Raw genomic sequence first — 26,409 nt, 5'->3', positions numbered from 1 at the left:
ACTGTGGACTGCTATTAAAAGAAAATTGAATGTTGGCACTAAGTTCTTTCTTTTATGCACTTGCAGTGATAGTGTTATGAAAAGGCCCACCTGTTAAAGTGATGTGTTAATCCAATTTGATTCACCGTTGGACCTTCTTAAGTTTTACCAGGACTTTAATTATTGGGTTGTTTACTGAAAATCGTGAAGCACTAAGACAGGAACGAAACGTTTTGTAATGTTGTCATTTGCCCAGTGCTATGTGTTTAAATTGAAGATACGTGCTAAAGGAAAGGGATGTAGATCATTTGGCTAAATGATTATCTTGTTTGTTCATTATGGGCCACCGTACATATGTGTGTTTTGCGTCTAGGCCAATCAGAGTGCTCGGGTTTCTTCTGTGTAAGTCCGGTCACGGTAGTAGAGCCATGGAACGTCAGCCTTGCTAACTGGGTTTCCTTTCTTTTCTTTGTTCCTGAATAAACCTGCGGGTTGTTCCAAATTAGTGTGGTCCTTGACTCACACACGAGCGAACCAGTTTCTACACTCGATAAATGATGCTCTGTTTGGCTGTAGAGGCTACATTTTCTAAACTTTCATAGCTAGCACACTATTTAGGGAGCCGTCTGGGATTCAGCCTGGTTGTGACACTACTTCTGTGTGAAACACGGACATTTGAAGTGGTAAGCCATTCAAAGGGCCATATTTTAGACCTTTAAACTACCATTTTTCAGTTAATCATACCGTAAGTACTTTAATTGAAGCCTGCTATATTAATGATTAAGTTATTTAGCCTGTTAACTATCTTTCAGCCCGTTAGCTAGCTGACCAGCCTGGTTCTGCTCAAGAGCATCAGTTGCCAGCCCTGGGTTCTTCATCAGTTCCCTCGCTGCTCCATGCCAGCGGCGTTAGTCAAAGATCATAACATTAACAGCGCAGGGGATTTTCGTGCCGGGGCGCAGTAATACACAGTTTAGTTGTTCTGAAGCGATCATAGGTGCGCATATATCAGGATATCGTGGATTTTACAACGGCTTCGAACACGGCTCGGCTAATCAGACCTTTCAGACATTTCAGGGATTCAACAAATGAATTAAACTCGACTAAGAAAACCTTGCATTTCCCATATTTTGTCATGTGTAAGTGGTATTTCCCAAAGAGGATCATCAGATATTTACAGAAAAAAAACACTGCAATTAAAACCAATAATTAAATCTTTAAATTTATTTATTCATGACGTGACGTCTCAAACGCGATTCGGCTGCATGTATTTTCACCACTACTCTGCCTTCTAAAGCCTCTGATTAAGAGACCGCGCAGGCATAAGGCATCGAGTCAGCTGCCTTCGGCTTCGGATACAGCCAGTGCCTCACAGAGTCGAAGAGTCGACTCCGAGCATTTAGACTCTCAGAGTCCTTGGCCAAGAGTCGACCGCGACTCACAGGCCTGTTGGAGTCGAAGAATCGACTCTTTTGCAGTCGACTCCCCGTCACTGAGGTACGGTGAATGCAGCCAACAAACTATACATACATACATACATCATCTAAACCGCTTATCCTTCTGGGTCGCGGTGGGGCGCTGGAGCCTATCCCAGCTGTCATTGGGCGGAAGGCAGGATACACCCTGGACAGGTCGCCAGTCCATCGCAGGGCAGACAACAAACTATAGAATTGATTAAAACTGGTTGTTTTTACTTCTAATTTCCCCAAACCTCATTGGAATACCTGAATATTTTGTCTGTTCTATGTAATTGATGTTTTTTGACAGTTAATCTGTTTACGGTTGAAAATTTAAGTCAGTGAGCTCATTTTACAATAAATTAACTAGCATGCTAGCCATACCCAGCTAGCCAGCTAGCTAAATTTAGCCATTCCAAGCGAATTAGCCAGATACCTAAATGCATTGACCAAAAATAACTTATGTTGACATCACACCATTATGATTTTGCTGTATATTTTGTTCAGAAAGATGGGTATTAATAGGAGGTTGCCCCCCTTTGCAGCTATAACAGCATCCACTCTTCTGGGAAAGCTTCCCTCGGGAGTTTGCAGAGTGTCTGAGGAAATCCAGTCAAAAGAGCATTTGTGAGGTCAGGCACTGATGTTGGAAGCGAAGGCCTGGCTCACAATCGACGTTCCAGTTTATCCCAAAGGTGTTCAGCAGGTTTGAGGTCTGGAGTTCGTCCACACCAAACTTGTCAAACTTTATAGACACAAACATTGGCAGTAGGTCTTTATTTCCTCAAACCCCATAATGGTCTTTATGGACCTTGCTGTGTACACAAGGTCATGATCATACTGGAACAGGACATGGCCTTCCCAAAACTGTTGCCAGAAAGCTGGAAGCGTATAGTTGTCTAAAATGTCTTTGTATGCTGTAATATTAATGTTACCCTTCGCTGGTACTAAGGGGTCGAGCCCAAACCCTGAAAAACAGCCCTCCTTCATTATCCTTCATTAACCATTGTCCCTCCTATACGAAATGTTACTGTTGGCACTCTGCATTTTGGTAGGTAGCGCTCTTCTGGCAAAGTGTGTTTTATCATTCCTGAGAACTCATCTCTGCTGCCCCGGAGTCCAGTGGCAGCGTGCGTTACACCACTCTATCTGACACTTAGTACTGCACATTGCAAGTAAGAATTGTGGCTTGTGTGCAACTGCTCCGCCATGGAAACCCGTACCGTGAAGTTCCCGAGGCACAGTTCTCGAGCTTGTGTTGCTTCCAGAGGCGGTTTGGATTTCTGTAGTGAGTGATGCAACAGAGAATAGACTTATTTTTAATGTGCTACATGCTTCAGCACTCTGTGGTCCCGCTATGTGAATTTGCATGATGCACCACTTCGTGGCTGATCTCTTGCTCGTAGATGCCTCAGTTTCACAATAATAGCACTAATTGCTAGTCTTACTTCCCACCTGAACTCAATTAGTAGGGTGTGTCCACATACCTTTGGCCATAAAGTGTACATCAGAACGTAACCAAGTGGACGCTTATGCCATACTATGCAAGTATATCACTTCATATATGAATTATTTCTATACCAGCAGTGATTTGACAGTTGTTTGATGTTTTGTCTGCCTCCTTGTAGTCTTCATTGTTGAAAAGCTTGTTTGATTTTCTACATGCTAGGGAGCTAATTAATGGTTTTAGCTATATGGTTTGGTTTATTTATCTTGTTTATACCTCTTATGAACCAGTTCAGTGTTTGTTTGTTTTGGTTTTGTTTTTTGAACATAAAAAACTGGATTACAGAGTGAGATTTAAGGTGCTCTTACATTTGCAGCTGCTGCCTAAAATAAAGTCTGTAATGAAAATGTCTGGACTTATTTGCAGCAACCAAAAGTGCTACTGTTGGCAACGTTCAGATTTTAAGTGTTTTTGTTCATTCTGCTTTAATGAAAAGAGACAGAGAGAAGACAGAGACAGAGAGGTGTGAAGAGAACAGTGCGAGAAGAGAAGAGGAGGAGACTGAGGACAGAAGAGTTAAGGGTAGGAGAAGTAATAGCTGGAGAGTGTGATTTTAGATGCTGAATATGAAGTGCCATTAGCTCTGGCATCAATAAAATCAAGGGAAATAAATCAGTAGCTTTTATGGTACAAAAAAGGCCAGAGACCCTTAATGTAAGGAAAAAATTAAGCTTAGATCGACCTGTAAATATTTTAGATTTTGAAACTCCTGTACTATTTTTAATGCAGTAAATGCACTAGATTGATCTACACTATACATCTCTTGGTTCAATGAAAGTAAATGTATATAAAACCAAAAATGAATGTTATATTTCAGTTTGAAAATGTACAAAAGTAGCGTTCACCCTGTAATATCTGGCCATTCCACCACTGGTTACAACACCTGATATGTCCATTTCAAGTCACATTTCATGAACATTGTCATACACACCTACCACATCTGAGTGACCAATTTAAATATTTCAACATTTTAAAATTATATGGTAATTAATTTAAAATTAAATTGTAATATAATTATATATATCCATGGAGGTTTTGGACCACTGTAGACAAATCTTGATAAGGCTATATTCTGAACATGAACAAGGTGACTCTTTATTCTTCATATGTGTGTTCATGGGCAGTGTTGATAGATGTGATCCTTCTAGAAATGTCCTCTACTGTTTATTCTCTGGCTAGTATGATTAACACATTTATGGTCACATCCTCTTCTCAAATGTTTTTATGACCATCATTTATATAAATGGTGATACACTGTTGCTGGCGATGTCGTTTGTGTTATGAAATTCATCATGAATAATCTGTAATACAGGCAATGAATAGCAACAAAGCATTGGCAAAATGACATTTAAACTGGACAGTATCAATCAGACAGTCTATATCACTATTATATGAATAAAACACCTACCATGGCAATAACAACATCTTCCTGATAAATAATGAGCACTCAGTGGTCAAAGATGGTAAGGTTTCGATAGCAAACCACTTCTAGAAACCTTAAAAATGTTATGCCTGTGGAAAGCACTCTGCTGTAAGTTTGCTTTTATTTGTTTTAATGTCTGGAAATTCTGAAGATACTGCTTGAAGAAAAAATACAGTGTTCAGGCTGTCCTGTGTGAGTTTGTTAGGTCATTTTATTTCCCCTAGAATAATTGAATCAAAATACTTATTCTTGAAAATTTTATTCTTACCCATTCACAAGACAACATATAAAGTCAATCATAACTTAATTTAATGATTAACAATAGCGTGAACAACAAAATGAAAATACTGACTCTCTGACATTCAAAGCAGCAGCGTTTTTGATCTTTTTTTGGGTGTGTTCAGGAAAACAGTGTGACAGCTACCACTTATAAAATGAGAATAGATAGCTATCACAACTCCCTTTCTAGTTTGCTTTTCTAAGCTGAGTGGAGCAAATTAAATATTGAATTTGATTCAATCCCATGACCCCAGGCTGAGAGGCATAGCTTGATTTTTAGTAGTAAAGCAGCACCGTATGTACCTCTCACTGGAAATGTAGCAATGGAGGTACAGTAAGAATATATCCCTTCATTGTAGGCCATACCTAGACATACAGACATATACTCACATGCACACACTGGACTATGAAGATACCAGGCTGGCCTATTTGTTTGTCATGTCTCAATAAAAGTGGCGTAGATTGAGAGTTCCTCCCAGAAAGGCTGGGCGGGCGTGAAGACTGCGTAAGAGAGATATAAGGGGGCTGAGAGAGGACAGAAGCAGCAGTGCCTGCACTTTACCCTAGGAGTGTGGTCTGACCCACCTCCAGCCCACCATGGAGTGGAGAACACTTGCACTCTGTGTACTGGTCCTGGCTCTTACTTGGGGCCTTCACGTGAACGCCATTAGGGGTAAGAGTTGGTGAATGCTTTCAACAGCATATTGTTGGAATATCATCATTTTGATTCTATTTGAAAATATCAGGATATTTCTTTTTATGGACTTTCACACTACATTTATCAGTGTTAATTTAGCACTGTGCATTGTGCTAGAGAAGGTCATTTTGTGCTTTACTTCATTTTTTACTAGTTTTATTACTTTTCTTTTTTATCAGACTTATATACGAGGTAGTGGTAGCACCATATTGTTGCAGTTCTATTTGGATATATGAGTGTTTTTAATATGATGCATGCAAATATCTGGATGTTTAGGTTATGACACAAGATAATATAATACATTATCATATGGCGAACGCTATAGTATATTCAGTATTGCGAGTCTTTCACTGTGCTAGAAATGAAAAAAAAAAAAAAGCTGGGAGGTAAAACCAGAACAGCACAAAGTAATATTTCCCAGAATGTCAAATTGTTGCCACAGTTGTTGCCAAACATTTATTCTCAGAATTTTTGTATACAGTAAAATTTGTGAAGATAAAAGGGAACTAAAGGTAACCTAAACTGTACTGAAGGGAACAATATCTGATAGAATCTGCACCATCATTGACTTGTGTTCTGCGTATCCTGTTTGTGGTTGTGAAGAGCTCTTTGTATCTCATCTAGAGCTTCTCCAGAGGACAGGCTGCGTACGTTAGCTAAAGTGACCATGTAGGGGAGTGTGATGGTCTTAAGGTTCAGGGCAATCCATATGTTTCGTAGCTTTATAAACACATACAAATTTCAGATTTAAGCTATGAAAACGTTACTGTGATGTCCACAAATCCACACATTTGCTCAAATTGACTCTCTTAAGCTTGTTTTCTTTTTTCTGTTTCTCTCCCCAGCCCGTCGTAGCAACCATGTGGACAACGTCTGTAGTATGTGGGGTAATTTCCACTTTAAGACGTTTGATGGAGATGTATACCAGTTCCAGGGCGGTTGTGAGTACAATCTGGTGTCTGACTGCCATGGGCCCGTGCCGAGCTTCTCAGTGCATGTAAAAAGAGCGCAGTTGCCCAGGAACCCACAGATCACCAGAGTGCTGGTCACCATTGGAGACGTGGCCGTCGAGATCACCAAGAATCTGGTTATGGTCAACAACGATATGTAAGATTCTGGTTGTAAATCTTTGTAAATAAGAATGTAACGATATTTAATATCTTGTTTTTATATTTGTAATTTTACTTTTACACAAATTCCTATTAAGTAGAAAAAAGTCATCCCTTTCTTTCTCTCTCACATCAGTGTACAACTGCCCCACTATGAAGCAGGAGTGCTGGTTGAGCAGAGTGCTATCTACATGAAACTCGTTGCCAAGCTTGGCCTCAGCATCATGTGGAATAGAGACGACGCCGTCATGGTAACATCAATATACACAACCCACACTTTTGAATAAGTTGTATCATTTTAGCAAGGAAAAAGAGATTGAGAATCCACAAATGGCATTCTTAAACAGACGCTCAATGAAAATATATTTTACTTTGCGATGGTCATTGTTAGGCATTAATGCCACTGTAGTTGACCGGTACAGTCAGAGGAAGCTGTATTAGCACAAGTCATCAGAAACCTCGTATTATTGCATATATGCTTTGCGCAATACAGAAAAAGTCTGTTGAATGATTTTGCTCATTTCAGTTATCTTAGAGAATATAGCCTTGTAAGGGCAACATTTCAGTTAGCATGGGAGTTCTGTATTGGATTTCAGTTTGTTAATGATGCAATTTAAGTTGCTGTAATTTATCCAAATTCATGTAAATTCTAATTCACTTACATGAAAAATATTTTTTTGGAATAGAATTCAAATAATGAGTAATAATAATAATAATAATAATAATAGTAATAATGAGTGATTTTCCCTGTCTGTGAACTTTGTAATATGACTTTGTGTTTGATGTAAAACTGTGTGAATGAAAACTACAGAATGTGAAACCACTTTGTGAATGCTATATGTAAAAGAAAAGGTCTTTGAAGGAAATGAGCTCTCTCTGCTTTTGGTGGAAGACCATTTACATGCAGATCCCAAAACTGTGGCTTTGTCACGCAAGTAACATTTACAGCTCAGACACCTGGACTATTTTTAAAGCAGAGCAAAAAATTAATCTGAAGACTTTTAATTAAAAACAATTCATATTCTACAGTCTTATAAATTCTCTTTTTTCATTTTAATCTCTGCTGTTTAATTTTCTGCTTCTACACATCAGGCGGTTGTTTTATAATTTAATTCTTTCACATCGTTCATGTTATTCAGTTTTATTGTTCTGCATAAAGACAGCATGTGGGACATTTAAGTTGTGAAGCTGCTTTTTGAACAAAGTGCCTAACCTCACCTTTCTGAATTTAGGTGGAACTGGACACAAAGTATGTCAATCAAACCTGTGGACTCTGTGGAGATTTCAATGGCATTCCAATTTATAATGAGTTCCTGAGCAAAGGTGAGTTGCGCTGAAAAAGCCTTTTTGCTTGCCTAGCTAGCTTTACACAGTCTAGTGATATGTTTCTTCATTTAACGTAATCCGAGGTGGCAGAAATCCCCTCATAGAAATGTGTGTTTTTCTGGAAATATATGTTTAAAGCATAAGCATCTTTGCCACACAGCTCGTGAGATTGGTCCCATCGAATTTGGCAACAAGCACAGGGTCCACAGCCCCAACGACATCTGTGAGGATCCATATGAAGAAGATGAGTTAGCTCAAACCGAAGGGAACAAGTGCCAAGCATTTGTAAGTGCCAAACGTTTATCTGCAGTAATTAGGGTCTAAGCACTGAAGAAGTTATTGAAGTCTGAAGGTCAAGAATTGACAAAAAAATACTTAAACAGCATATGTCCACCAGTCCTTTTTCGGGTAGAGCTTAGTTCGCAAAAATGGGATTGCTTATATGGATTTTCATGAAACTGAGCAGACTCATAGCTCACACGATTGTGTAGTCCACCAAGTTTGAATTAGTCAAAAGGGGGTGCTGTAACATGAATGACTGTGTGCTAAACCAAGACAAACTATGCTTATGCTTTATATCATCACTTCTCCGTATATATGCTGTCAACATAGTAACAGGAGAAGACAAATACTTTCTTAACTTTTAATGTAAGTTCATGTAAATTTTTAAGTAAATTTGGAACATTTGGTGCATTCTTCATTTATTGGGGAAAACATGTATCGCTGTATCAATAATGCAAAGGCAGTCCGGCTGTTCTGTTTAAACTCATGCTCACCAAATGTCAAGCGTTGTATACACTGGTAATCAGAATTTCTGAATAATAATAAGTTCAGTTTATACAGCGCCTTTCACAAACCCAAGGACGCTTTACAAAGAGGAGGGAAAAAAGACCTAACACTTTGAAGAAAAAGAGTAGCAAGCAGTAAAGAGGAAAGTTTTATGTTGAACTATACAAGAAGATAGCGTAGAGCAGTAATGAAGAGATTGTGGTAGAGAGTTCCAAAGTTTGGGAGCAATAGCACTGCAAGACCTGCCACCCACTGTCGGGAGTCTTGTGTGTGGGACAGCAAGACGTCCAGTGCCAGAAGATCTGGGAGAGCGAGAGGGACAGTAGAGATGAAGGAGTTCACTAAGGTACTTAGGGGCGAGACCATGAAGAGCTTTGAAGGTTAGAAGGAGAAGTTTATACTTGATACAGGAGGATATTGGTAACCAGTGAAGCTTATGGAGGATGGGAGTGAGGTGTGCAGTGCGCTTGCTACAAGTAAGGACTCTGGCTACTGAGTCTTGAATGAACTGAAGCTGGTTGAGCAATTTAACAGGGAGACCACTGAAGAGGGAGTTGCAATAATCAATGCAGGAGAAAATAAAGGCGTTAACCTGCATTTTGCATCAACGTTGTTGAGCAGAGGCCAGAGGCGTGCGGTGTTACACAAAAGGTAGAATGCAGTGTTAGTAAGTGACTTAATATGGGGCTCAAACAAAAGTGAAGAATTAAAAATGAATCCAAGGTTTTTACTAACTTGAACTGATTTAATAGGAATACCATCAACATTCACAGTGAGATTGGAGAAGTTGGAACTAACTGAAGTTGGAAGTAACTGAAGTTGGAACTAACTGCTAACCAACTGCCCCTGTTATCACCTACAAATACATTACCTTTCAAGTCCTTGCACTGACATTGAATTAGTTTGTGGGGAATGTATGCAAAAGGTCAATGTGTATAGCACACATTAACCCCAATCATGAACAAACAAGAGAAGTTCATTCCTAAAACTCTATTTATTTTGTATCTTCAGAATGGTCCCATACTGACACATAAGACTGCACTGTAAAAAAAAATTCACTGTAAAAAATGGTAAAGAACTCTCAGCAGGGTTGCCAGGAACTTACCGCTAAATTAACGGTATCTTACTGTTGTAAGGTTTAATACCATTTTTACAAAAACAGGATATAACCATAATTAACTACATTGACAGTATAATACTGCAAGAGGTTAACAGTTCATTACCTTGTTTGATGGGGGTGCACTAACTTTCCTGACAGGTATGGATAAAAAACATTGTGTTTTTACTGCTTGTTAATCTTGCCAGAAACGTAATATGCATGAAAGCGTTCATTATTTCAGTGGACAGTTGACATGTCTGTTTAAATCATGTGACTTAAAAAATGAGAGAAAAGCAGAGTGTATCGTTATATGTGTTAATATGTCATTAAAGCTTGTTCTCTTTGGATGTCATGTCAGCATAAACATGAACTTTGACAATAATCTTCGTACAACAGTCTACAGCTATAAAATACTGTCCTGACATCACAGATGATGTGTCCCTTACGACTGAGCATCGTTGAGCAGCATTGTTGTTGTTAGGATTTCAGTTTCAAAAACCACTGACATGATCACAAAATTAAGTTGTTAGCTAATTTAATTAGTTAGTTATCAAATGCTCCCTCTCTGAATTCTCCTCTGCAAATCAAGTTCAGCCAACACAAACCAAATATAACAAAACAAGTCAAGGGCATTTGATATATTAATTAACAGATTTTAATATAAAAGGAACTTTCTGTGTCGAGTGTTGCACAGGAGGGAAATGCAAGCTTAAAGGAAAATGCTTCAGTCTTGCTAGCATTTGACGGCTAGATGTTGAAGGTGCTAAACGGACAAAAATGTTGTCTCCTACAAATGATAATCCAAACAGCTGGAAATGTTGTAGATGAGTTTTGTAATTCCTTGCATTAGTTTTACAAGAAATGGCTGTTTTTAAGGATAAAGTGATAATACCATAAAAAATAATTTACAAAATTTAAATTTATAGCCGCAATTCGTTTTACAGTAAAGAGCTGTTTTTTGTGTATAACGTGATAAAACCGTTGAAAACTGGCTGTTAATTTACAGCAATATTTTACAGTGTGTATTGGGCTTATTGGGCTTATTGGTCCTTGGATCGTGATGATTTCTGCTTGTGGCTGTATTTATTCATTTGAATTACTATTGAAAACTAAAGATCTGCCTATTATCGCTCTTAGTTTTACCCAATGTGTCATTGCAGTACTGCAGCATTATATTGCTTTACTACTTTCCCTCATGATGCAGTAAAAGCCAACTCAAAATGATTAAATTGATTACAACGACTTATTTTTGTTGTAACTAATCTTAGCCTATGAACTACTTTTTGCTTAAGGTGGTTGTTTCTCTTAAAGCATGTACGGAAAGTTTTACAGTGTAGTTCATGAGTCCTCAGCACTTGTATTCACTGTCTGCAGCGTGTGGAATGCTCAGAGCTGCTGGAGAATGAAGCCTGGTCCTCCTGTACCAGGGTTTTGAGTCCTGAGCCCTACATTCGGGCCTGCATTGTGGACAGGTGCTGGAGTCTTCCAGGGGACATTGAGGACACAGTGCCCCTCTGCACAACGTTGTCAGAGTACTCTCGCCAATGCTCCCATGCAGGGGGGACGCCACCCAACTGGAGGAAACCCAACCTCTGTGGTAAACATTTCTATTTTCATTTAGTCACTTATCAAGAACAACTTATAAAATGTGCATACAGGGTAGCCAAACTGAAACAGAGTACCCAGAGAATCTCGAAGGATTTATGACCCAACAGATGAGAGCACTGTCATACTTTATTAAATAAATGCAAATGTTTAAAGATGGTACACCGCCTGCCTGAAGAAAGTCACTCATTCAAGGGCATTTGCATATAGCGTAGGTGTAAGTGTATAATGTTTTGTTCATATCGTCTAAAATGTTAACTGAAATATCTGATGTGTTAATATATTGGCTGTAATTCCAATCATTCAGATAGTACTAATCAGTGGTGGGTAATGTGGAAAAATTCGACACAATAATTATACACAGTTCTCATGGTACACAATATGCATTGCGAAATCAAATGATATTCATACTTTTCACACAAGCCTAATTATGTACTCTTTGAAACATGTGGCTTATCAGAGTTTTCCACAGTGATTTCCACAATATGCTCAGAAAAGGATATTTTGATGTAATTAATCAAAATAATGATAAATAACATCATATTGTCCACACCCTCTAACACACATGCACATTGCTTTTGTTTTATTCACTTAGAGGTGAAGTGCCCCTTTAACATGGAGTACTCGGAGAGTGGTTCCCCTTGTGTGGACACATGCACACACAGAGACACCAGCTTACTGTGTGAGGAACACAAGATGGACGGCTGCTTCTGCCCACCTGGTCAGTCACGCACTCATAACATGACACCCACTTGGATGGGCAACTTGGTGAACAAGTCACATGAGAGACAATCAAATATATAAACTTTGTTTTTCGCTGATTGTGTTATAAAACGTTGCTAAATGTTATGTATGTGTGTTTGCGGCTGTAGGTACTGTGTTCGATGATATCTCTCAGAGGGGATGTATACCTCAGAAACAGTGTCAGTGTAAGCACAACCAGGTTTACAACCCAGGGGATATGCTGCTTCTGGAAGATAGAGAATGGTACATCAGTGGATTCTGTTTGGTTCTACTATAGTCTGTTCCACTCTATTCAATTCCTTTAAATCCTATTTTACCCTACTCTGTGCCATTGGTGAACTGTGACAATTAGAGCTAAGCCTCCAGTTTTGACCATAAATTTCTAAACTCGGTCAAAATCAAGAAAAAACCCACCTTTACGATAATATTAATTTCTGCTAGTGCACCTCTGGAATGCTTGTAGTTTGCTAGTGCTAAGCTAACAGCAAGTCACATAACCCTTTTTTGCTGTTCTACATTAAAAGCAAATGTTTGAGGCTTTGAACCATTCATGTTTTATTTGAAACTTGTATTGGACATATTAACATGAATTTTACCTTGTTAGCGTTTTACAGTGACAAGAGTCCTGGCCTAGAGCTGTTGCTGACTGAAACACATTATTTAGGTTTCCACTGCTGTTTGCTGTCAGTGATGTATCTAGGATTTTCAGAAGGCCTAGAGGGATTTTTTTGTTCTTCATCAAAAAAAAGATCAAAATAAATTAGTTGATTCCACTGTCACTTTTTAATTCCGTAATAGTTAATCTTGTGCGTCAGCTCCTGAAGTCCTACCCAGTGGGAGAGCTCGCTTGGCTTTATCTATGTAGATACCAAATTGGACAAGTTTCTGTTGTCTGTTTCAAGACTTTAACGCTTTTGTGTCCAGCCAAAAACCCAGAAATCAGGAAGACAAAACATTCTTAGCATTTAATTTGAGTTAATGTACCAAGATTTCTGTCCAAGTAAGTGGGACCATTTCTGTAGATTCATTCATCTTGAAATCTAGCAAAAAAAAATACAAAAACAGAGACACAAGGTTGTGCTCTGATAGCAGTGCTATTCTATTCTATTCTATTCTATGCTATTCTATTCTATTCTATTCTATTCTTTCATACCATAGATAGCTGTTTGTTTGCTATGGTGTCCCAGGCTGACAGGGCTGTGTGTTCTAGTGTGTGTCAGCAGGGCAAGTGGATTTGTGAGAGTTTGCCCACCCCAGGTACATGTGCTGTAGAGGAGGGATCACACTTCACCACCTTTGATGGTAAAGAATTCACCTTCCATGGAGACTGCTACTATATCATTTCCAAGGTGCGAAATTATTCTACTAGCAGTTCATTTTTAATGCTCAAACTCTTTGGAATAATGTCTTTTAAGCTATAAAAAGGCTTTTTCAAATGTCTTCCCCTGTTTCTGCAGGACTGTGAGGAGTCTAAGTTTGTTGTATTGGGGCAGCTTATTCCCTGCGTTAACACAGAAACAGACACTTGCCTGAAATCTGTTGCACTGTTACTCAACAACGACAAGAACAACGTGTGTATCCATTCTGTCAATAGTTGACAAATCTTATTACTGCATGAACAAAAATGTACTATTATTGCAAAGAACTTTCAAAAAACTAAAAATAACTACATTAACCCAGCAGTTCTGCCCTGGGATTTATTATTTTAACACATTATCTCTAGAAACATTAAATTGTGCTAAAACAGTTTTGGGAAATATTAAACAATTATAGTGACTGTGTTAATAGTTTACTTTTACTTTTCCAGGCCTTGATTATCAAAGATGATGGGACAGTGAGACACAATGGAGACTTAACACTCCCTTACACTACAGGTAAGTTCATTTCAGTATCGTCATGTAGGCTTGCAGAGTTTGACAATCAGTAGAGTTTTGTACTGAAATGTGGTAGTTTATAGTTTATTATATACAGGGAGATTCAATCGAAAGAGGCCCCGAATATTCTGTTGTAACTCCCGTTAGGATGAAGCAATCTGAACCGAAAAAATACGCTACATACCTCAACGTATGTGTAATCGATTGCATTACATGTGATGCTGGACGTGATCTTCATTTTCTGCCAGACACATGAAGGGGTAGGGGGTATGCACCCAGAAGTTGCAAACAGAGGTTAAACGTTGCGACGGCTGCCCAGCGCCTACCTCATTCAGATTGCATCGCCCCAGCGAGAATTATTACAGAATATTCGGGGCCTCTTTTGAGTGAATCTCTCTGTAGTTTATAGTTGTCAGACTCAGCTTTGCACTTTTTCAAAAAACAGGCAGTTAAATGTTAAGGAGAATAATTAAAGATATATAAAAATAGTATCACACAAAACATAAAATCAAGAAAAAAAAATAGCCCCTAACAGATGGTTTCTGGGCATCTGTCTACCGTTGAGATCATTAGTATTTGTATTTGTGTTAACGAGTTATTGGCTGGCACTTGACCCACATGTATTTGAGTAACTATATTATGTATAATGCTCTTTGTACATCAGTTAGTTCAGACCACACAATTTTTGTTCTTAAAAGCAGCAGGTCATACCTGTCCTATTTATCTGACCACCAGTTGCTAAGTAAGAGTAATGGTCGGTTTACTCTAAACTGCTGGGACTATTGTTTTTGGCAGTATTAAAAACATCGATCTGAAACAGTGTTCAGGCCTTTTTTTTTAACCTGGACAAGGATTATTGCGAATAACATTACAGCTTTCAGCTCATGCCTGCAACCAAATCACTGGAGCACACATTTTGTCACTGTATGGAAGTACGGAAGAACCATTTTATTCAGCCAAAGAGCTGATCAGCTTGCCAACCAATCAGCATGCAGTAGCTGTAATACAAGTATTTGCCACAAAGTATAGAATACCCAATACAGTTACAGTTCATGTCTTATAAGCTTTGAATGCAGTTGTGTAGCGCAAAATTCTGAGGTCCAAGAGTGAGAGTCAGGGCCAGGCATGCACTGATAGTGGCACTTCTGCACAGTCTCGGTATTGGTGTTGGGATACCGATGCCTATAAACGATACCACAACGCACCAGTAAAAGGGACTTTACAGCACTTCATCAGTGTGGGTTGACGAGCAGCAGTAACAATGCTCATGGCAAAACCTGTAACGCCAGTATGTCATGAAAAGGAAGTAGTAGTGAGATATATGGTTTGTAATTCTTCCTTAGCTATTAAATTCAGAGAAACACCAAATAATGCCAATTGCAAACAGTGTAAAACACACTAATGGGAACCCGCCTCAGCAGCTAAGCCATGCTTTTTTCAGTAATCACTCTTCACCTGCTGTGTATTCACTTACAGTCTGAGTTAATGTTAATCCAGATGGAGCAAAAAATTAATAGACATATGGAAGAACCCGCTGTTCTCTTGGGGTAATGCCTTTTGGCATATCTGCCAGCTATCTGGGCCTGTGGGGTACCACTGTTGGTCAGCTCCATCACACACTCATGGCTTTTTGCTTCAACAAAGCCAAAAAATTCACAGCTCAACAGCTACTACTGTTAGCCTGAATGAGTGTAATATTTACTAAACTTCAGCAGAGTCTGACTCTAGGAGGTGGCTTGAGAAAATTGGATGCGCAACAATGTTTAGCACCATTTTTGCAGACGCAGAGAAGACCACAGCTTTATCTGTATATTGTTCAGTTCTGTTTAACTAATTTGCACATAAAAAATGTTTGGCATTCACTTGTTAAATGTTATTTTTATTTCTAATAATGAAACAAAAATAGGTTCGTTTTAAGCCGCTGAAAGGGTTACATATTAAGGGTGTGGGGCTGATACATGGGCTAAAGTTAATAGCATCTTTGATGAGCTCGTACTAACAAGGGCGAAGCTCAAATTGTACTGACGCAGAGGAGATACAATGCAATAAACAGAACAGATAATTAGGGTTCGAAAAGCTAAGTTAGAGCTCTGAGGCTACATTAAGAAACTTCCTATCTTTTGTTGTAAGTGAAGATCTGGCAAAGTCAATAATATGATTTTTCACAATTACTGGAGCAAATCCTTTCTTAATTTAGTAAACAGATCTTACAGCATCTAGCAGTAGACTTGCACTTTTTCACTGCACTGCGTTCTTCGTTCTGCTCATGTGCCACATGTGGATGTTTCTGTGACATGTCTGTGTGGGGTTGAAGGAAAGTTCATGCAATTCATGTAGGACACCAACACACTGCAACTTTTTGCCACACAGCATTCGGTCTGTTGGTGTAAAACAAAAGTGACTGATATAATACTGGAAATGCTGTTATTAGCTTTTCCTCCATGCACATGGCGCATATCTGACAAGGTTGATAATCTGTTATAAACTATGATGTCTGTTAACAAGCAACCAGTGATTTGCTTGCAGATGAAATGTAAATACACTAACAAAATAGCGTAAACAATGTAATTTAGTTGGCTAGACAGCTGCTGTTGTAAAAAAGATGCCAAAACAAAACTAAAGTTCAACAAACCGGAAGTTAGAAAAGTGAAGAATATGACAGCTCTATCTCGTTCTTTAACTGGGCGTCGCTGCTTCCTGGTTTCAGTTTCCATTTCCAAGCCATGCTAATGTTATTCCTCCTAATAAACTTGTGTTAAGCTCTGTCTTCTCATTATTTACCACTATTGCTGCAATATTTTATCTGGCACATTTTCATCAACTTTCATACATACAGATAATAAGAAGGAATGTGGCGAACAGGGGCTTTATTACAGAAACTTCCTATCTTTTTGTCTTAACTTAAGATCTGACAGATCGAGATAAGATTTTTCACAAATTCGTATTACAGAAGCAAATCTTATCTTGCAGCATCTTTTCTTATCTCAAGTCAGGAAATCTTAACTTTCTTGATTTAAGTCAACAATCAACTGTCATGTCTGTTACCTAGCAACCGACCATAAGCTCACAGCTAAATCTAGTAAACACATAATCAAGTTAGCTAGTCAGACAGCTAATGTTAGCTACTGTTACTGATGTAAGCCACTCCGCAGTTTCAGTTTCATTTCCCCAAACGCTTTAGCCGAGCACGCTAACATTATTCCTCCTAATAAACAGACACGCGTTCAGCTCTGTCTCCTCGTTATTCGCCACCATTCCTGTAATATTTTATCTGATGAGTTTTTATCAAACATTAGCACACAAAGATAATAAGAGGGGACATGTGTGCAGCGCCTGAGTTCTTTAACGCTGTTAAAAAAAACGTCAAAGCACCGTTTTGAATGTAGATAAATGTAGCGTCATTATGCTACTTATAGAACTTATGAACAGTGCTGCCTGTCACTGCATAAAACAGTAGAAACAGATGATTAAAACAGAAGTTAAGACAGCTCTGGGGTTGTCTGTAACTGTTGTTCTGTAATAGCTTCTGTCCTAACTTCAGTCTTAACTGAAGTTGCCATGACAACAAAGCACATAAGATATGATCTCAACTCAGTCTGAATTTTTTTAACTACAGATTTAGGAAAAAAAGAATTTTCAAAAGTGAAATGACCATTTTGCAGTATAAAAAATATGTCACTTGTTTTACTGCCTGTCACAGTTGCTTAAAAAAGAAAATCTTGTATTTTCAGTAGTGTCGCTAACAGTAAAAACAAAAGGTTAACACAGAAGTTAGGACACTGCTGGAGATGTCCTACATTTTGTAATTTTTTTTTTATGTTTGTTCAGTTATGATGCTACTGCAATACTAATTTCTTATCTAGAGTTAATGATGTATAATATAACATAATAACATAAAAAAGATGCATAATAAGATATTAAAGTTGTAATTTTCATTCTGTAAATATATTGTCTTAAATAAAATTCCAACTCGTGATAGTGACTAAAAACATAAGCTAAGATTTCAGGTAAGGATGTTTTTGTAATACAGTCCCTGAATTTAAATTTTGGAAGGTTTCACCTCCAAATGAATTGGTCAGTGAATTGATAATTAACAGTGGTCTCCTCGAAAGACAACAATGAGAGACCCTCACAACAAACAGAGTGGTGTATCTCCAGTACAGGTTTAATTTTTGACACCTTATTTTATTTGTTTTTCTGATATTTCAGTACTGTATTGAATTTTTTACACTTAGTATATTTTATGTAATGAAATCAAGTCTTATGACAAGTCAAATGTCTAATGACTGTGGAATTACAAGGAGCTTATTCATTGTTCCATATAAACAAATAACAAGTGGCAGAAAAAATTGACCATTGACAATAACCACTGTATACAGCTACAGTGTGCGCAGAAGTCAATTTAACGAATGATTTGGCTATGCAGAGTTACTTATTCAAATACAGATGTTGTTCATTTGCCTTGTGTGCAGAATCTCGTGCTGGATGTTTACTGTTGTTTAACTAGCTGGTGATATGAAGCATAATAGCATCACTGTAGAGCAACTTTCTGGACTGTCAGTTTTACAGTGTTGAGATCAGACAGCAGCTAAACCTCAACTCCATTGCATAAAACCTTTGGTCATCTGTTTGACAGCTAACCTCACAGCGTTCAGACCATCGTCATTCCACATCATGCTACAGACGTCTTTCGGGCTGCAGATGCAGTTGCAACTGGTTCCACTCATGCAGCTCTACATCACTCTGGATCACAGCTTCCAGACCAAGACCTGTGGTCAGTGTTTGTCTACTTTATAATTGGTAGAAGAACCTGAAGTCAACAAATGAAATGGATGAAGAAGTAGATAAGATTTGCATACTTTACTAGAATAGATCTACTTTATATCAGTTCTTAGATTAATAAATTAATAAATCTTGGGCCAACAGCGAATAATATAAATTCTAGGGCTTTTGAAAGATGAATATTTCAACACTAAATGTTTTTTCCACTCTTACGTGCTTGTGCTCTTATCTCTGTGGGACGCAGGTCTGTGTGGGAACTTTAATTTCGTGCTGTCTGATGAGCTGAAGACTCCACAGGGTTTGGTGGAAGGGACTGCAGCGTCCTTTGGGAACTCCTGGAAGGCTCAGTACAACTGCCCTGACCGCAGTGAAAGGCTGGATGACCCCTGCAGCTACAGCATAGACAGTGGTGAGAAATGAAACGTGTTCTCCAAGGGCTTAAATTTCCAGAGACTCTCTTTGTATTTCACCAGAATTTTAGAAGACGCTTTAAAGATAAGTTACAAGCTAATCTTCTGCTTTGAAGAGTTCTGCAGTTGCAGAGTGAAAGAAAAAAAATGTTTATTAATGTTTAATAATGTTTTTAGAGAGCTATGCAGAGCATTGGTGCTCCAAGCTGAAGGAGAAGGATGGCCCCTTTGCTAAATGTCACTCTGCTGTTAACCCAGAAGGCTACTACAAGGTAACTTAGACAAGTTTCTCCGGAAACAATGGCTTAGATTATTAAACTGGGATCACTTAGACAGTTGAATTCATATATATGAAATAGCTGACACTTAAAATCATACTTAATGTTATCCTTGCTGGTCAACTACTCTATAATTGTTCTATTGTACATGCAGAGGTGCAAGTACTCAAGCTGTACATGTGAGAAGAGTGAGAACTGCCTGTGTGCTGTCTTCTCCTCCTATGCGCGAGCATGCACAGCAAAAGGAATCTTTGTGAAAGGCTGGAGAGACACCGTGTGCGGTAGGATTACTCAGAACAAGTTTTTTATAAGAGATGAATACGTTTTGTATGGTCTTAATTATGCAATTATGTAATTAATTAATAAAAGACATAATTAGTAATGTAATAAACTACATTTGCATTTGATGTATATGCTGTATTGACAAGTTCAAGACCAAAATGTCTGTATTTGTTTCAAGTTTATCAAAATATGATAAAAACATGGCAAAAAGGATGGTGTATCAGGTCTCACAACAAGATTGTGTGCACAACAGCAAGGTTTTATCTAATTCAAACTGTAATAAAATCCTTTTTTGACAGAATTTGTTTCAATGACCTACAAGTGAAAAATAATTAATATAAAATTTCACCAGACCTGTTTATTAGCAGCAGTAACTGTGATTTCTGTGGATTAATTTGTTTTCTCTTTTAAACATAGGGACGTACACTGAGCACTGCCCTGCTACACAGACGTTCTCCTACCTGCTACAGGGCTGCCAGCGTACCTGTGATACCCTCAGCTTGGAGCGTCAGGGCTGCAGCACTGACTATGTACCTGTGGATGGGTGTGCCTGTCCAGATGGGCTGTATGAGAATGAGGAAGGTGTTTGTGTGTCTATGGACAAATGCTCCTGTTACCACAGTGGAGAGCGCATTAAACCTGGCAAGTCTATCAACATTAGAAATGAGCACTGGTAAGTGGTTCAGAATAAATCTGTAAAGGTTGATGTGAGTAATTCAGAAATTCATTTACAATTTAGAATGTAAATAAAGCCTTTAAATATCTGTGAGAGTCTAATCCATCTCCTCCCATAGTGTTTGTACAAATGGAAAGCTCAACTGTCATGCCTGGAAGCCCCCCATTACAGGTGAATAAGATTTGCCTTTACCCAAGAATAGGAGAACTGAACCAGAGTGTTGTGCTCGTTACAGTTTGGTCGGTGGTTACTATGGAAATGCAATACAATTTGTATGCTTCTTTACTTTTTGTTTTGCAGACTGTCGTGCTCCAAAGGTCTACTTTAACTGCAGTGAGGCAGGGCCAGATGAGCATGGGCTGGAGTGTGCCAAAACATGCTCAAGCAAGACCATCGACTGTGTAACTATCACTCACATTTTTCTCCTGTATCTCCAAAATACAGCATTTTTCTCTTGGCTTTGTTTTCACATTAAACAAATGCATGGAGTATCAAAGGTTGCACCTGTTAAGCCTCTGTAATGAGCTAAAAGTGATGCTGGTTTGGATTCCATACAAAGCACGTTCTTTTGTTATTTTCTTACAGTGTTTCTTACAACTGTACTTACAACTAGTTTCTGCATTTGTACCATTCTGTTTTGTAACGTGTATCCACTCTAAAAATTGGTTTATCAGTTTAGTCATAACAATTTATCAATTTATCAATTAAAACATTCATTGAAACAACGCAAAGCAAAATTTCAGTTTACGGTAGATGAACAGAATTAATTTTTCACATCAGTACAAACCTCAAAAAACACTTCAAATCAACTTCTGCTCTGTTTCACTTTTTGCAGTTTACATAATCAGCCAAAGACTAACAAACTAATAACATTACAAAACAAGACTACAAAACAAATGACTCTTTATTGCTTTTCTTAGAATTACATAAAATAGTGAATAGTTTTGGTGTTTTTCAGGTGACCATGCTGTAGAGTGTTTAGGGGATAAAATGGACTGATGTGCTGGATGTGTGTTTCTGCAAAGAGGAGTGAACATGAAAAGCACTAAAAAATGCTTTACCAATTGTAAAAACGTAATAATTCTTTCATTATTCTATGCCTCAAATGTCTCACCTTTCCTCTTTTCTCAGTACCTTGCAGATTGTGCATCTGGTTGTAAGTGTCCCTCAGGCCTTCTCGATGATGGTCGTGGTCACTGTGTTGAAGAGGATAACTGCCCTTGCAAACATAATGGCCATTTCTATCATGCTGGTACTAAAATACCAGATGAGTGCAACACATGGTACGTGTTCAATGCTTTATGACTCTGTCATTAAAAAGAATTATGATGTATAGAAAAAGACTAGAGGATGCTTTTAGAACCAAGAACCCAAAGAGACTCTGGGACACTATGAAGAATATGACAGGGATGTTGTCCACAAGGAAACCAATTCCAGTGGAAAATGACTTTGAATTCTCAAATTTATTGAATGGTTATTTTACAAGGTTTGAGATTGAAACAGTGGACACTGAGGATAAGTGTACCGATATTCTTAGGACTATTATACCAACTAGCTTAGACAGGATAATAATTACTGTAGATGATGTACTACGCACATTTAGATGCAGTAATGTAAGAAAAGCTACGGGTCCAGAAAATATTAGTGCTTTTGTTCTAAAATCATTAGCACAGGAACTGGCTCCGGTTTGGCAAGCAGGCTTCCAGCTGTCTGTAAATACACACACTATTCCTAGGATATGGAAGACATCTCATATTACACCAGTCCCTAAGAAATCATGTCCTAGGAATGCAAGGATTCTCATCCAGTAGCAGTCACATTAGTTGTTATGAAATCTTGTGAGCAGATCGTAGTTCAGCATCTTACTAAGGCAATGAATGGTAAATTAGACTCATATCAGTTTGCTTACAAACAAGACCGTAGTACCGAAGATGCAGTAACTACATTGGTCCACTTTGTGTTAAAACATTTGGACAAGCCTCATACATACGCTAGAGCTCTTTTTCTGGATTTTTCTTCTGCATTTAACACTATCAGACCTGATATCCTACTGTCAAAAATAGTTGAATTCCATATTTATCCTTATCTTATCTACAGGTATAGGAATTTTCTTAATAATAGAGTACAGCATGTGAAAGTAAATAAAGCACTATCACTGCCTGTTATAACAAATGTTGGAGCACCACAAGGATGTGTAAGTTCTCCACTGCTGTTTACATTGTATACAAATGATTGTAAAGCTCAGGAACCAAATCATTTTATTATTAAATATTCTGATGATTCTGTGTTATTAGCTTTGTTGACAGATGATGATGATATTGATCTATTTCAGCAGGGTGTTGATGGGGCTAGTAGATTGGTGCAATCAGAATGATCTTATTATTAGTACAAAGAAGACAGAAGAGGTCATTTTTGGTCTCTCCCCTGATTCATATCCACCTCCTTTGAGAATTCATGATCAGGAAATTAAACAGGTTACGTCATATAAATACCTTGGTGTACACATAGATGCAATGCTATCATGGAATAGTCATACTGATTATCTCTGTAGTAAGGTACAGCAATGTATTTATTTTCTCCATAGGTTAAGATCGTTTGGTGCCAGTAATCAGATTTTAGTTTTGTTTTATACTACAGTAATCCAGAGTGTGATGCAATACTGTGCGACAGCATGGTATAGTTGTCTCTCTGTGGAACTAAAGACAAGATTGTTTAGACTGATACAAATCTGTTCTAAGGTTGTAGGTCAGCCTCTGGAGGAAGGTTTTATAATGGCCTGGAGGAAAAGTATAGAAAGATTAGCTTGTGGTATTTTGTCTGATCCATTTCATGTGCTGTATGGTGAATATAATATTTTGCCTTCAAAAAGACATTTTAGAGTACCAAAGTTAAGATTCCTTCACCCCTCAGTCAACTGTGATACTTAACCAAATGTGTGAACTGTTTAGATGAGTACACAGGTAGTAACTCACACATATTGGGTTGTAGGGTGTATAGTGGAATCAAGTAATGGTGTAAAGTGTATTGTTGTGGTTTATTGTAATGTTCGTGTTTGTCTTATTGTTTGTCATCTTTCCCTCCCCCTACCCCTCATTTTCCTTTGGAGCTGCTATGATTCAAGAAAAAATTCAGAGGAATCAGACAATAAAGTGTATTGTGTCGTATCGAATTGTATTAAGAATGGTTGAGAATGTTTGTGTTTTATGTATTGTGAGTATAAATTCAAGCCTATGTGAACTGAAAAATTGCTTATTTCTGTTCACCCTCCTAGCATCTGTAAACAGGGTGAGTGGGTCTGCACAGAAAAAAAATGCCCTGGTTCCTGCACTATCTATGGGAGCGGCCATTACAACACTTTTGATAAGCAGACTTTTGGCTTCAGTGGAGATTGTGATTACATTGCTGTTCAGGTACCCAGTACTGCACTATTTCAACCAGTCCTCTGCCAATTATATTTAACTATACAATTGAAACATTTGAAAATATTTCAGTAGTTACTGTTAGATCACCAGGGCACTATTCAGTGGATTATTCTGAATGAAATAAAACTGATTAGTTGCCAACTATAAAAATTATTTTCTTTTTTTAAATATTGATCCCTTAAACTAGATTCAGACTTATATCCCTTCTTTTTATACCTTAAATACCTTATATCAGGGGTGCCAAACACCAGTCTTGCAGGGCCAGAGTCCAGCACAGTTATTTTCCAACATAAACACACCGGATTCAACTCAACAGAAAAAGACACCAAACTGTTCTGGACCTTGGGCCTCTGGTGCCACAGTGCACAACTCCTGCCTCCCCTTAAATTTCATAGTAGTTACAAACTACATAATAAACCTTAAGAATTATAACTAAATAATAAGCCTTTTGTTTAAGGGGATAACCTGGGTCAAAATACAGGAAAAAAGTACTTAAATTAGGGAAATTGTTTAACCAGAAAGTGTGTTGAATGATCATAGAACAAACATAACATTGGGACAAAAAAATATTTTTCAAATTGTAACTTTGCAAGAAACATTCAGTTTTACAGAGGACATCTGGAGTTTTTTTAATAATGAAAAAAAAGAAAAAACTGAGATATGGGGCTCTGATCTTACAGTGACAATAAGCTAATTTGATAGAAATAGAGTGACCTCTTATTTGCCTAACTTCTGAATACCTTTTCCGTGTTGTCTTAAAGAACAAGTGTGGAAATAAGACAGGTACGTTCCATGTGATCACAGAGAATGTACCCTGTGGGACGACAGGAACCACATGCTCCAAATATGTTCGGATTCTTCTGGGAGTAAGGACAAATATTCTTCTGATCTTTTATGTATACAGTCATACAGTGTATGCAGTGCTCTGTCCTGCATAAGTGCTCTTAAATTACTACCGTACAAACATTTAGAACTACCTGTCATGTAAGTAATTGTTATTCAATAATGTAAACCAATGGTTTATTCACAGTTTTGAAGATTTTAGGAACAGCAGGAAGTTATGACATGACAAAAGAGTAAATATTATTAAAAATTAAGTCATTTATAAATGTCACAAAGTTACTATGAATAGCTGTGTAATCAGTGAGATTTAGTCACAGCTTTTAAATATGAGGCATTCTGGACTTTAATAGTATTGTTATAGTAAATCCTCAGTGCTGCACAGCTTTTTTTCAGTTATTATGGAATCATCTACTGCTCTGTTCATCACTGAACACTGTGTAAAACCTGTAGAACACAATGATTTTGTTATGTGTCTGCAATAAAATTGCTTTTATTTTACTGAAAAAAAATACAAATACCAAACTTTTAACTCTTTTTTACCTCTTTTGAAGTCTTACTTTTTAGGAGTTTCACATACAAACATTTAAGGTTTCTGATACCATTTGACATGCTATCTCAACAGAGTATAGAGTTTTACTTGGTTGATGGCAAAGTTGAAGAAAGACAGCTGGACACTGGGCCACTGATTCAGTATACAAAGAGAATTGTGGGTCTTTATGTGGTCATTGAGTCTGACATTGGCCTGACTGTGTTTTGGGACCGTAAAACTACAGTTCGCATCATTCTGCAACCACAGCATATGGTGAGTAAAATATACTAAGCCCATGGCCGTCAGATGAAGCTCTTTTTTATATGCAAAGATGTAGTTACATCTAGAGGAGAAAACAACCTTGTAAACCCACAAAAAACACAGAGGCAAAATTAACACAAATCTCTTTTACCAGCTCTTTTAGATTTTCTTTATGTTCATAGCACCACAGAGGAAACTTAATCCAATGATTCTGGATTCTGCATTTTCCATTTTATAGGGAGAGGTTTGTGGACTGTGTGGAAATTACAATGGAAATGGCAAAGATGACTTCACCACTCAAGGTCAGCTGCAAGTTTCTGACATTGTGGAGTTTGTAAACAGCTGGAAAGTGAAAAGTGATTGTCCCGATGCTAAGCCAGACTTTGATCCATGTTCTCAAACACCCAACCGCCACACTTGGGCAAAAATGCAATGCAGCATCATTACAGGCGACACTTTCAAAAACTGCCATAGAAAGGTACTGTAGAAAGAATTGAATGTTTCTCTGAAATACCATTATGTACATAGAATTCCACTGATTCGTAAAGTTTATGTAAATATGTCTTTGAATATATGTACATTCATATATATATATATATATATATATATCTATACAAATACTTGCAGGTGGATCCCAAGCCTTATTACGACAACTGTGTGAAAGACTCGTGTGCCTGTGACACTGGCGGTGACTGTGAGTGTTTCTGTACTGCTGTGGCAGCGTATGCTCAAGCCTGTAATGAAGCTGGAGTCTGTGTGGCCTGGCGAACACCAGAGATCTGCCGTAAGCATCCTCCAGACTGTGTTCCATATGAATAGATGATTAAATATTGATTTGGGCTATAAATCAAAACATTGTGGTGATTATAGTTTCAGCCCATAACAATATACCTGTACTTCTGCATGATTTAATATAGTTAATTGATGTGAAATATTTTTAGCTGTTTGTCATCATGTCCGCTTTCATTTTTTATCAGTCGCAAAGTGGAGGTTTTTATTTCAAACATTAAAGAAAGCAATACGTTTCTTGTCTATAAT

General features: G+C 37.9%; 1 protein-coding gene across 1 annotated transcript in view; it reads left to right on the top strand.

The window, feature by feature from the left end:
- Positions 1 to 5,157: 5,157 nt before the first annotated feature.
- The window catches only part of LOC118812738 (mucin-2-like), a 39,084-nt gene continuing 17,832 nt past the window's right edge, over positions 5,158 to 26,409 (top strand). Inside the window, exons 1-24 of the mRNA XM_036577846.1 lie at positions 5,158 to 5,318; positions 6,188 to 6,449; positions 6,588 to 6,702; positions 7,684 to 7,774; positions 7,938 to 8,062; positions 11,040 to 11,262; positions 11,866 to 11,991; positions 12,143 to 12,257; positions 13,225 to 13,363; positions 13,472 to 13,585; positions 13,822 to 13,888; positions 18,525 to 18,662; positions 18,915 to 19,079; positions 19,258 to 19,352; positions 19,513 to 19,639; positions 20,058 to 20,313; positions 20,435 to 20,487; positions 20,617 to 20,717; positions 21,448 to 21,599; positions 23,588 to 23,726; positions 24,500 to 24,604; positions 25,204 to 25,383; positions 25,610 to 25,849; positions 25,999 to 26,155. Of these exons, the coding sequence (XP_036433739.1) occupies positions 5,243 to 5,318; positions 6,188 to 6,449; positions 6,588 to 6,702; positions 7,684 to 7,774; positions 7,938 to 8,062; positions 11,040 to 11,262; positions 11,866 to 11,991; positions 12,143 to 12,257; positions 13,225 to 13,363; positions 13,472 to 13,585; positions 13,822 to 13,888; positions 18,525 to 18,662; positions 18,915 to 19,079; positions 19,258 to 19,352; positions 19,513 to 19,639; positions 20,058 to 20,313; positions 20,435 to 20,487; positions 20,617 to 20,717; positions 21,448 to 21,599; positions 23,588 to 23,726; positions 24,500 to 24,604; positions 25,204 to 25,383; positions 25,610 to 25,849; positions 25,999 to 26,155 (3,361 nt within the window). The 5' untranslated portion in view covers positions 5,158 to 5,242. The remainder of the gene's footprint in view (positions 5,319 to 6,187; positions 6,450 to 6,587; positions 6,703 to 7,683; positions 7,775 to 7,937; positions 8,063 to 11,039; positions 11,263 to 11,865; positions 11,992 to 12,142; positions 12,258 to 13,224; positions 13,364 to 13,471; positions 13,586 to 13,821; positions 13,889 to 18,524; positions 18,663 to 18,914; positions 19,080 to 19,257; positions 19,353 to 19,512; positions 19,640 to 20,057; positions 20,314 to 20,434; positions 20,488 to 20,616; positions 20,718 to 21,447; positions 21,600 to 23,587; positions 23,727 to 24,499; positions 24,605 to 25,203; positions 25,384 to 25,609; positions 25,850 to 25,998; positions 26,156 to 26,409) is intronic.

Source organism: Colossoma macropomum, unplaced genomic scaffold (assembly GCF_904425465.1).
Source record: "Colossoma macropomum unplaced genomic scaffold, Colossoma_macropomum, whole genome shotgun sequence".
NCBI classification, from domain to species: Eukaryota; Metazoa; Chordata; class Actinopteri; order Characiformes; family Serrasalmidae; genus Colossoma; species Colossoma macropomum.
This window is presented reverse-complemented; position numbering and strand designations above follow the sequence as displayed.